Below are 12,049 nucleotides of genomic sequence, written 5' to 3'. Positions count from 1 at the left end.
GGCAACTGGTTTGTAAACCATAGAACAGGTATGAAAGTTTTTTAAACATAATGCTTGTGCTTCCTCTAGGGCCCAGCCTCTCGGGTCGCTCCTCCTCTCTCACGCTCTGACGCCCTCCTCAGTGGTGTTTGTAGAGCGCGTGCCACTGAGGGGCATACAGAACACTGTCTGGGACTTTGCTCTGAAGCCATCCTGTGCTGAGGACGTCTTAACTCTTGTGTGTGCCTGAGTCTCTATGAGACTGGGGTGGCAGTAGCAGTCGTGTCACTGGTCATCACCCCTGGGTAAGGAGGAGTATGCTTACAGTTGCACAAAGAGGAAAACTGGCATCTGTGGAAATGTCTGAGAAGACGGGGTCTGAGCTCTCTACTGAAGGATGTTAGCACCCTGGCTGAGGAGATACTTAGCAGTGCAGGAGACTTGGGGAACAGACACCAGAAAATGGTATTGCGTTCTCTGGAATGTGAAGCAGAGAGGGCTGCTCAAACCTGATACTCTCTGATGGGAAAAAAAAAAGTCTTGCTGAGTCACACAAGTAGTGATTTTGAGTCCATTTGACTCAAGTAGGTTCTCACCCAGCAAGACCATCACTGATGGACTGTAGTTCATGCCTAAAAGCTTGCATCTTCCTTTTACCTCTCTTTTTGGGTTAGTAGGTTTCAGGCCTAAAGCTGCAGAGGGGAGGGCTTGCTTCTCAGGGTGCCAAGGTGCAGGATACGCTGCAGAAGGGTTATAGGCCTGCCAAGCTATTGCTCACTTGCTCCTCGCTCACTCAGCTTTTGGGGCAGCCAAGACCTGGGCGTCTAGAGCTCCTCAGGCCACCACTGAGTGTCCTACAAATATCGGATGTTTTAATGTTCTTCTGTGCTGTGAGGTTAGACAGGCTGAGAAGTACTGTTCTGGAAGGCTTTGGTATAGCCTCCCTCCCTTGTCTTATCCCTACCTACACTGGCAAGAGGACCTCTTTCTAAAAACGAGCACTGCGGTTGGGGCACTCTGACGTTGTTGTGTGTGTTCTCCTTTCTTCCCATCAGAGAGTATCAGATCTGAGCGGCCCTCTCTCCTCCACATCCCAGAGAACATAGTCTCATTTTCTGGTGTCTGTTCCACAAGTCTCCTGCACTGCTAACCATCTCCTCAGCCAGGGTGCCCACTAACATCCTTTACAATAGTGAGCTCAGACCCTGTCTTCTCAGACGTTTTTACAGGTGCCAGACTTCCTCTTTGTGCAACTGTGAGTGTACTCCGCTTACTAAGCAGAGACGGCCAGTGACACAGTTGCTGTTGCCACCCCAGTCTTCACTTCACATCCTCCAGGTATTGGCTCAAACGGTATTTTTGGATAAGCCCCCTATTTACAATTGCAAACCAACAACAAACACAGCTCATTGTTTGAATTGCAAACCAACCATATATACATATCCCAGTCTCTATCTGGAAATCTTTCTCTTATTTGTATGTGCCTTCTCTTACTGCCTTCGATAAAGAAGGTTATTTATTTACATAACCTTCTTCCACTCAGGCATAATGAACAAAGGTTAGAATTTGGATCATTATTATGAGAAGCATTTCATAAATTGTAATTTAATTTAATGATGGGATGTTCTCGAGATTTTTTGAAGCTTGTAGGAATCATTGACCTAATCCTATTAGTATTTAGCCGTAAGAGCATATTGTAGTTGAGTTCTCGAGCCTGCTCTTTAGTGATGTTTTTAATATGCTTACTGTCAGAATGGTTCCTGTCTTTTGGTGTTTTCATGTCTGCCTCTTACACTCTTCTACCGTGCTACTTTTAATCCGGGTTTTTAGAACTGGTTTTTTAGAATTGTTTAGATAGAAACCTCTGAGGAATAAATGTTCATAAGTGAGTTTTAGCTTAACGCATAGACTTTGTAATAACTCTTTGGCTCTTCAGAGTCCAGGCTTACTTCAGAAGTTGTTATTTTCAAAATTTGGTTGTTTGGGCAAAGTAAAGAGTATTTTTATTTTGAATTGTTCTGGCTTGCTTTAAAAAATTCCAACAATTATTTTGGAAAGTAGCAATAATGGAGAAGGCAATGGCAACCGACTCCAGTACTCTTGCCTGGAAAATCCCATGGACGGAGGGGCCTGGTGGGCTGCAGTCCATCGGGTCGCTAGGAGTGGGACACGACTAAGCGACTTCACTTTCACTTTTCACTTTCATGCATTGGAGAAGGAAATGGCAGCCCACACCAGTGTTCTTGCCTGGAGAATCCCAGGGATGGGGGAGCCTGGTGGGCAGCCGTCTATGGGGTCGCACAGAGTCGGACACGACTGAAGTGACTTAGCAGCAGCAGCAGCAGCAATTAAGTACTTCTTTATTTCTTGGTGTAGTTAGTTTTAAAAATTATGTACTTTCTGTTAGAGGCTTTATATTTAATGATGTGTAATACTTGAAGTCATGGGCAGCTTCATAAAAGAGAAATTGAAACTAGTAGGTCATTGAAAGAGGAATAAGATTGATAGTTGCTGAATAGAAATTAATCTAAAAGGTTATGATATATTTGTTTCACTTTTGTTTTGTTGCTAACGTAGATCTTCTCTTTTTTTCCATTGGGAAAAAAATCTGAAGACTAAATAGTTCTTACAGTGACCCTTTATTTATTTATTTGTTTGTTTTTATTTTTTGACAGTGACCATTTTAGTGTGATAGCTGTCTTATATTTCCTAGAGCGAATGCTCGCTTTTCCTTTGCCAGGGAATATAACCAGGATTTGTAACACCAAAAGGAGAATTGCAAAATGACGCATATTAGGAACAATCTATTTAAAGAGCTAGAATTAATAAAAATCTGTAGATGAAGTTGTAATAACTTGGAAATATGGAGTATTTTCAGATTGTTTGGAGTTGACAACAGATAGTGCCAGTGGAAAGTGGTGGAATTTCTTCGTTTGTTTTTTCCTATGTGGAGAAATACTGACTTTTCATTTCCTGAGGAAAGTAGTTTCCTTTGTGACTATAGTGTTTCCTTTGATGCTATAACATTTTAATAAACTTACGGGTGTAAGACAATGCAAATTTGTTCTCATAGCTCCAGAGGCCAGAAGTCCGAACTGCATCTTACAGGGCTTCAGATGAAGATGTCAGCAGGGCAGGTTCTTTCTGGAGGTGCCAGGAGGTCTGTCCCTTTGCCTCTTTCAGCCTCTGGGGACTGCTCACATTCTTTGGTTTGCCGTCACATCGCTTGAGTCTCCGCTTCCATTGCCTCCTTTTTGATTGTAGTTCAGTCTCTCTCTGTCCCTCTCTTACAGGGACACTGTGGTTGCATTTAGGGTGTCTCCCACCCAGGATAATCTCCCCATCTCAAATCCTTAACTTGCATCACGCTTTCGTAGTCCATTTTGGCATGTAAGGAAACATGCCTGTGTTCCAGGGGCCAGGCCCTGGCTATCACTGGGCAGCGGTGGAAGGCGGGGTGGGGCGGGCATTTTTCAGTCTAGCATAGTGAGCGTGGACACGTGCTGTGCGTCCACTTCCAGACACAGTTTTCTTCTCCACCCCCAACACACACACTCTTTCCCTCTCCCTCTTCTATTCCTTTGCTTAAGGAACTTTTCTTCCTTAAGATAACTTAAGGCTTCCCTTAAGACAAAGTCTGAGGGCTTCCCCTGTGGCTCAGCTGGTAAAGAATCCGCCTGCAGTGTGGGAGACCTGGGTTTGATCCCTGGGTTGGGAAGATCCCCTGGAGAAGGGAAAGGCTGCCCACTCCGGTATTCTGGCCTGGAGAATTCCACGGACTGTACAGTCCATGGGGTTGCAAAGAGTCGGACATGACTGAGCGACTTTCACTTTCACTTTTTCTTCCTTAAATTTCTGAAGCTGACTGCATATAAGCCTCTAGTTTATGTTATATGTAAAAATTAGTCTGTAGCTTAGGCAGATGGGACCTTAGTTCATAAACAGTACACTGTCATTTTTAAGGGAATTAAAATCAGACTCAGAGGTAGACAGGAAATAGTAGTCCTAAACTTTAGTTTCAGCTCTCCCATTAACCATACAATTTTGAACTACTTTCTAAATCTTACATTTTTCATTTAAAAAAATGATTCTTATACTTTTAAATTATTTTAAAATTTTTTCTGTTTCATCAAGTTCATATTGAAGACCTCAGTGCCTAGTGGTTACTTTAAATAGTGAAATAGAAGTAAATAAAATAGTAATATAAAAGTAAAATTATATTTCTTTTTATTTTACCTTTCTTTCACTGCTTTCTAGAATTACTTAACCATTTTTTTTCTTCACTCATTTCATATCACTTCCCTAGACATCTAATAAGTTTAAAGTACTGTGTGGTTTTAATTAACAGGAGGATCAACTTTTTGTGGCATTGCATCACTGTGCCTGATGGGTAAACTAGAAGAAGTGTTTTCAGAAAAAGAATTGAACCGGATAAAAAGGTGGTGTATAATGAGACAACAGAACGGTTACCATGGAAGGCCCAATAAGCCTGTTGACACCTGTTACTCTTTTTGGGTTGGAGCAACTCTAAAGGTAAGAGAAATAATAAAAATGAGGAACTTTTACTGTTTGTTAATAAAAACTGTGCTTAAAGGGTTTGGTCTTTTTAATGCTCATTAAATATTATTAGGTTAAAGCCAAAAAGTTTTTCCTGTTGCTCTGGCAAAGCTGGTCTCTGTATGGTTTTTCCACAGAATTCAGTTACTGTTCTACTACTTAAAAATTTTTATTCTTACAGAATTCTAGTGTCCAAAAACCTATGTAAGAAACTAGGTGTAGTGTTATAAAAAGCTTGTAACTGAAAATCACCAGTAGTCCACCTAGATGGAAGATCCATCTGAACATACCAGTAAAGGATTTATGGGAAAATACCTTAAAAGACAAACCATGGATAATTCCTTTAAAAACCATTTAAAGTTTTCTGTTTTTTATTCATTTGTATAAGCCTTCTGAAATGTATTCATTAATACGATCATACATTTTCCCCATCTCTGCTGCCTTTTGATATGTGTAAATCCATAAGATTATTAGCCATTGAGTACCCACAAGTTTTCTATATCCTAAAATTGCAAGTATCACCTAGGCCTGATATTCTGGAATCTAACAAAAGTGTATTCATCATCTATATAACATGTTAATTTTTTTCTCTTAAAATTTATACATGTGGTTGAAGTAAATAGAATGTTTTTTCTAGTCTCCTCGCTTCTAGTACCATTTATCTGGTACACCATTTTAATTTTTTTAATTATGGAAAATTTCAAACATATTGAAAAGAGAAAATGGTGTTTCAGTTCAGTTCAGTTGCTCAGTCTTGTCTGACTCTTTGTGACCCCATGAATCGCAGCATGCCAGGCCTCCCTGTCCATCACCATCTCCCGGAGTTCACTCAGACTCACGTCCATCGAGTCGGTGATGCCATCCAGCCATCTCATCCTCTGTCATCCCCTTCTCCTCCTGCCCCCAATCCCTCCCAGCATCAGAGTCTTTTCCAATGAGTCAACTCTTTGCATGAGGTGGCTAAAGTACTGGAGTTTCAGCTTTAGCATCATTCCTTCCAAAGAAATCCCAGGGCTGATCTCCTTCAGAATGGACTGGTTGGATCTCCTTGCAGTCCAAGGGACTCTCAAGAGTCTTCTCCAACACCACAGTTCAAAAGCATCAATTCTTCGGTGCTCAGCCTTCTTCACAGTCCAACTCTCACATCCATACATGACCACAGGAAAAACCATGGCCTTGACTAGACGGACCTTAGTCGGCAAAGTAATGTCTCTGCTTTTGAATATGCTGTCTAGGGTGGTCATAACTTTTCTTGCAGGGAGTAAGCCTCTTTTAATTTCATGGCTGCAGTCACCATCTGTGGTGATTTTGGAGCCCAAAAAGATAAAGTCTGACACTGTTTCCACTGTTTCCCCATCTGTTGTATAATGAACACTTAATATGTGCAGTAGCCAATTTCAGCAGTTCTCATCTCAAAGCCAGCCTTCCTTCATTCATACAGCTACACACTTTCCTCCTCACTGTATTATTTTAAAGCAATTCCTAGATAACCCCTTTTTACTTTATCTGGAAATTCTTCAGTACAATCATTAAATAAAGATAGCTTTTCAAAGAATGGAGATGTAATATTCTGTCTTCTAAAAATTCAGCCATAACTCCTTATTATCATTAAATATCAATTCAAAATGATGTATATTTCCTATTGCATCACATCAAGAGGCATATAATATAATCAGTCTCTGGTTGTCTCTCCTTTTTGATCTAAGGGCTGCAGAGTTGTCAGAGCTGATTTATCCATTATAAAGTTCCCCATCAACCTGTTTTTCTTCACTTTTTTTAAATGGTGGTAAAATATATGTAATGTAATATTTATCAGTTTAACTATTTGTAAGTGTACAGATCAGTGTTGTGTAATCATTACCATTATCTATACCCCAAACATTTTCATCACCCTAAACATAAACTCTGCTCATTAAACAATAGCTCCCCTTTCTTCCATTCCCCCAGCCCCTGGTAACCTCTTTTCTGCTTTCTTTCTCTGAATTTGCTTATTCTAGGTACATCATGTAAGTAGAATTAGGTAATATGTGTCCCTTGTCTGGCTTATATTTCTCAAGATCCATCAATATTGTCATATATATCACAATTTTATTCCTTTTTATGGTTGAGTAGTATTGTACTGTAGGTATATACCACATTATATTTATCTGTTCATCTGCTGGTGGACACTTGGATTGTTTCCACCTTTTGGCTATTGTGAATAAGGTGGTTATGAGCATTGGTGTAAAACATCTGTTCAGGTGCCTCCTTTCACTTTTCCAGGTAGTTAACTAGGAGTGGGATTGCTGGACTGTATGGCAGCTGTGTGTTCGACCTTTTGAGGCACCAGCAGTTTTTCACAATGGCTGCACCGTTTTACATTCCCCCGGTGATGTATAAGGGCTCCAGTTTCTCCACGTCTTCACCAATGCTTCTTTCTTCCGTTTTTTAATAATAGCCATCCTGATGGGTATGGACGTGAATTTGAGCAAGTTCTGGGAGATGGTGAAGGACAGGGAAGCCTGGCATGCTGCAGTCCATGGGGTCGCAAAGAGTCGGACACGACTGAGCGACTGAACTGAACTGAATAATGAGTGATAGCAAGCATCTTTTGATGTGCTTACTGACCATCTGTATATCTTCTTCGGAGAAATGTCTGATTTATCTATTTTTTCCTTTGTTGCCAGGGCTTTTGGTTGTTATTCCATGAAATCATTGCCAAATCCAATGTTATGAAGATTTCCCCCAATGTTTTATTACAACAATTTTTAGTATTAACTCTTAAGTTTAGGTCTTTGATCCACTTCGAGTTAATTTTTGTAATGGTGTAAATCAAGGACTTCAGCTTCATCTTTTTACATGTGGATATCCAGCTTTCCTAGTACTGTTTATTGTAAAGACAGTTCTTTACCCATTAAGTGGTCTTGGCACCTTTGTAAAGTCATCTGATACTGTATGTGAGAGCTTATTTCTGTGCACTCCATTCTATTACATCGGTCCTTACTATTTTAATTCCTGTAGCCTTGTAAGTTTCGTTATCAAGAAGTATGTCCTGAACATTTTTCTTTTTAAAGGTTGTTTTTGCAATTTCACACGAATTTTAGGATTGGCTTTCCCATTTCTTAGGAAAAAGGCTGTTCACATTTGTATGGAGATTGCATTGAATCTACAGATTGCTTTGGGTAGTGTTGACATCTTAACAGTGTCTTCCTATCCATAATGAGGGGATGCTTTTCCATTTATTTAGGTCTTTAATCTCGTTCACCAGTGTTTTATAGTATTTTGCATACAAAGCTTTTACCTCCTTGGATAAATGTATTCTCAAGTATTTAGTGGCTTCTTTTAGAAGCCATTATAAGTAGAACTGCTTTCTTAGTTTCCTTTTGGATTGTTTGTTTTTGGTGTGTAAAAGCTTCATCTTCTTACAGAATGGTTTTAGCAGCCATTGAGGCATTATTTCTTAGATCCATTGTGTCATTGGGAGTTGTTAATTGGTGATATTCTATCATTCCCTGTAAATTTACTAACTAGTATCCTTTTGTAAAGAACTTCACTTTAACTGAAGATATGGTTGTGCAGAGAAAGACAGATGATTATTTATTTTAATTTTAATAACGTTCATTCCATCCATTAAGTTGGTTCTCTAGCATCCTGTACAGTTTTCCAAGAAAATAATTTTAGGGTTTTTTTCTTTTTTACACTTTGAGCGCCATTGTGAACTCATAGATTTTAATATGTTCTATCTGTTTTAGTCCATTACATTGTTCCTGTTAATGCTCAGTTTGTCCCATCTCTAACCAGTATGAGCCCCTTCAAGTTCGTTCTTGAGTCTTTTTGTATGATTTTGGTGGCCTTTGACAACTTTCTAGAGGCAGCTTTTAAAAATTTTAATTCTTATGGATAACTTTAAATAACTTTAAACATGCTGATTGCTTGACTTAACACATTTAGACATTATCGTTGATTCCCAGCTGTGAAAAATGAAGATTTGGTCTCCCTTTTTTCCAGCAAATTGTTACTGAGTTTTTTGTTTTTTGGTTTTTTTCAGTTCTGAACCTTTTCTCTTCCTCTTCCTTCTAAATCTGTCAGTTTACCTTTTTTGTATAATGTCAAGTTAGGTAACATTTGTATTTTGCTCAGTAACAATGATCAAATATTTTATGCTTTGCCTGTAGGTTGATTTTAAAATTTGAAAACTAATAACCACTTACTAGAATCATGTAAATATTCTTTATTGCTTAACCAAGTGTAATTATAGTTTCTTCTCTCTATGTAGTGACCCATGTTGCTACTTCATACTAGAAAGCGTTTCTAGTATCAGGAGTCTAAAGAGTCTCTGCTTATATTCTATTAATTAAATAAAAATGAATGAATAAGTTTGCTTCTTATTAGTACCATAACTTTCTAATTGGTTTTATTTTGCTTTTTGAGACATGATGCTGCTTTGTTAGTCTTTAATACTTTCTGTGGCTCTCTGGTTAATGATATTAGCACACTTCAGCTGCTTTGTGACACTTGAGCTTTCTTACGTGCTCACTATCCCCTGACCCTGTTCTTTTCACGATTTGATTTACCCTTTGTTTTTTCTGTTTAATAGGATCTTGGGAAAAAGAACAATACATGTCCTAAATCTTTAAGCTACTTAATCTTTTATGCTAAAATTGTATTTGTCTCACCTTTTGTCTTTCTTAATTAAAGAGCTTTAATTTTTTTACTATTCTCAAAATTGTCTTTAGCATGTGATTAAATTTTTATTGTCCTTTTTCTGAAATATTTTTACTTATCATTACTATAGTTAATAACTAACAGTTCAGAAATCTATTATAAGAGTTAGAATATGGGTAAGTAAAATTGCCCTTGTAAAAATAACTGGTGAAATTGAACACATTGGCGAGTTGTGTTTTGAATATGTTGCAGAGAAGTCATTTGGATCTGTTTCAAAAGAAAGAAATAGTGAATTGAATAGGTCACGAAAATGAGAGTTCTACTCTCATTTTTAAATGATTTTTAAAAAGTTAATGTGGTTGATAATTTTAAATGTTCAAGTCCCTTAGGCTTGCTTTGAGAGCCTTAACTAGAGAAAAGCATTTTTAAATTATATATATCTGAAAATTGAGCCACAGGTTGATATGAAGGTTTTATGTCAATAAATTTATATTTGTTACTGTCATTTCAGCTTCTGAAAATTTTCCAGTATACTAACTTTGAGAAAAATAGAAATTACATCTTATCAACTCAAGATCGCCTCGTTGGGGGATTTGCCAAGTGGCCAGATAGTCATCCAGGTAGTTTATTTTTTGTGTAAATCCAGAGCAACCTTTGTTTTATTTATTAAATAGATCTTTAAGTGTTTGTCAGAAAGGGTATATGATAGAAAATATAGCCACAGTTATAAACTTACTTTAAGTAAGGTTTTTAAGAAGGTAAATTGTTTAAATTTACAGTAGATTTAGGATCTTCTGGGTGTAAAGGAAGGGTTTGATTATCAAGATACTGGTATAGTTTGCCTTTTTTCCCAAATATTTCACTTAGCAATGTATTATTTTATTGCAGACAATAAGACAGGTGGTCTGAATGGTCCCAATTCAAAATAGAATAATTTGGTTCATCCAAAATCTTTAGGAGTATTAGCTGTCACTTGAGCTATGTGTAGAATAAATTACTCTTAAATCCAAAAGAGAACTAATTCTTATTCTTTGCAGAAGTCATTCTCCAAGCTACTTCCCCCTCCTTCTTAGGTTTCACCTCCAGTAAAATGATCTATTTACAGCCTCCAAAATCTCAATTCAAGAATTTGTTAGAAATAAGTCAGAATGCTGACACTTTTGATAAGCAGAATGATAAAGTATTAGCTATAAATACACGAAACTAGATTCAAGAAATGATTGCTTTTACAACATTGCAATAATATCTTGGTTTTTATTGTTAGCCTAGAACCTCTTTCCCTCATCTCTTGTCATAGAACTGTTATGGTCAGAATATGTACCTGAATTGAAATACAAATAAAGGGCTCATGGAATCATATTTTTGTACCTGAAGAAAGCAGGAATATTTCCTTATATCCATATTTACTTGTTTTTTCATGCAAAATACGCTTCTTTTTTTTTTAAAAAAAAGGTACAATGCTTTTTATTTCTAAGTGTTAGAAAGTGTTAGTTGCTCAGTCACGTCCAACTTTTTGCGACCCCGTGGACTGTGTAGCCCACCAGGCTTCTCTGTCCATGGGATTTTCCAGGCAAGAATACTTGAGTGGATTGCCATTTCCTACTCCAGAGGATCGTCCCAAGCCAGGGATCAAACCCATGTCTCTCGAATCTCCGGCATTGGCAGGTGGATGTTTTACTACTAGTGCCACCTGAGAATATTTAGAAACTTCTGGCATCTGTAACCCATAGCTGTAAATATGTTTTAAAAGTCCCTCAAGAAAACAATTGTTTTGGTATCGATTCCTGTTTTAAACCAGTACATGGTACTATTTTAACAAATAATGAGCATAGAGAAATGACACTCTTGAAGAGCATTTCTTACGTAAACATATTGAGACACATTTTGATTTTTTACAATAGCTTTTTAAAAAGTTAGTTCTTGGAGCTTTTTTGTAGAGAGGTCAATTGCTAAGTTTAATATTTGTGTAAATACTTGGTTGTAACATTCTTTTTAGGTGTGTTGCAGTGTCTTCTGATTCTATACATTATAAAGCATAGAAATCATTGTATGATAAATTGACTTTATGTGGAAAAGATTTGTTTCCAGAGCTGTTATAAAAATTATTTTAATAGGATTTTTTAAAATTAGCTTATGCTTGATTCTAATAAATCAATCTATTGACACATTTAACACAAAGAGATTTTATATACATTAACAGGAAAAATTTATTAAAGGACTTAAGTTTTACTATGAAGAAAATGTATATTTCTACATTTAAAGTGCTTGAATACATCACCATTTACAGATGAGTTTATTATTTATTTTTAAGATTTGAAATGTTTAACTTCTATTTCATTAGCTTTTATAAACAATCCTTTTGAGGAATAAAAATTTTACATTACCTGGAACGCGTAAGATCCTGTTTTACATTATTATGAGTGTATTTTCTGTTGCATTTTTTTCCTAGAAAAGTTTTCTCATTTCTAGACAATAAAATTTAATGTTGCTTTGTGCCTTTTGTAATTTAACATAACTGCAAGAAAAATAGAATAGGAAAAATAAAAAAAAAATTTTTTTGATGTGAAAATTAGAGGAAATTGAGCTAGAAGAAGTCTTAAGCATTCTCTGAAAAAAATGTAAAAGAGGATTAACTTGGGCCTAACTGGTGAAATAACTTTTTCACAAATAACACTGAATAAGTACAACTATCTGTCATTCCTTTTATGAAAACTAAATGATATTTATGTAAGTCAACCTTTCTCTTTAATTCTTTTGATACACTTTGACTTGTTTTGAACCTTAATAGCCCATGAAGCTATAAATAATGACCAACTCAAAAATAGAAAAAAATTTTGACCAGTACAAAATCTATTTTTTGTAAGTGTTC

At 36.8% G+C, this 12,049-nt stretch overlaps 1 protein-coding gene across 1 annotated transcript in view; it reads left to right on the top strand.

The window, feature by feature from the left end:
- PGGT1B (protein geranylgeranyltransferase type I subunit beta) overlaps nucleotides 1-12,049 on the top strand; it is a 59,214-nt gene that overhangs the window by 44,067 nt on the left and 3,098 nt on the right. The window contains exons 7-8 of the mRNA XM_069595287.1: nucleotides 4,328-4,512; nucleotides 9,692-9,800. Coding sequence (XP_069451388.1) covers nucleotides 4,328-4,512; nucleotides 9,692-9,800 — 294 coding nt within the window. The remainder of the gene's footprint in view (nucleotides 1-4,327; nucleotides 4,513-9,691; nucleotides 9,801-12,049) is intronic.

The sequence above is a fragment of the Ovis canadensis genome, chromosome 7 (genome assembly GCF_042477335.2).
Source record: "Ovis canadensis isolate MfBH-ARS-UI-01 breed Bighorn chromosome 7, ARS-UI_OviCan_v2, whole genome shotgun sequence".
Taxonomy (NCBI): domain Eukaryota; kingdom Metazoa; phylum Chordata; class Mammalia; order Artiodactyla; family Bovidae; genus Ovis; species Ovis canadensis.
Note: the sequence above shows the minus strand (reverse complement) of the source record. Positions and strands in the feature narration are given on the sequence as shown.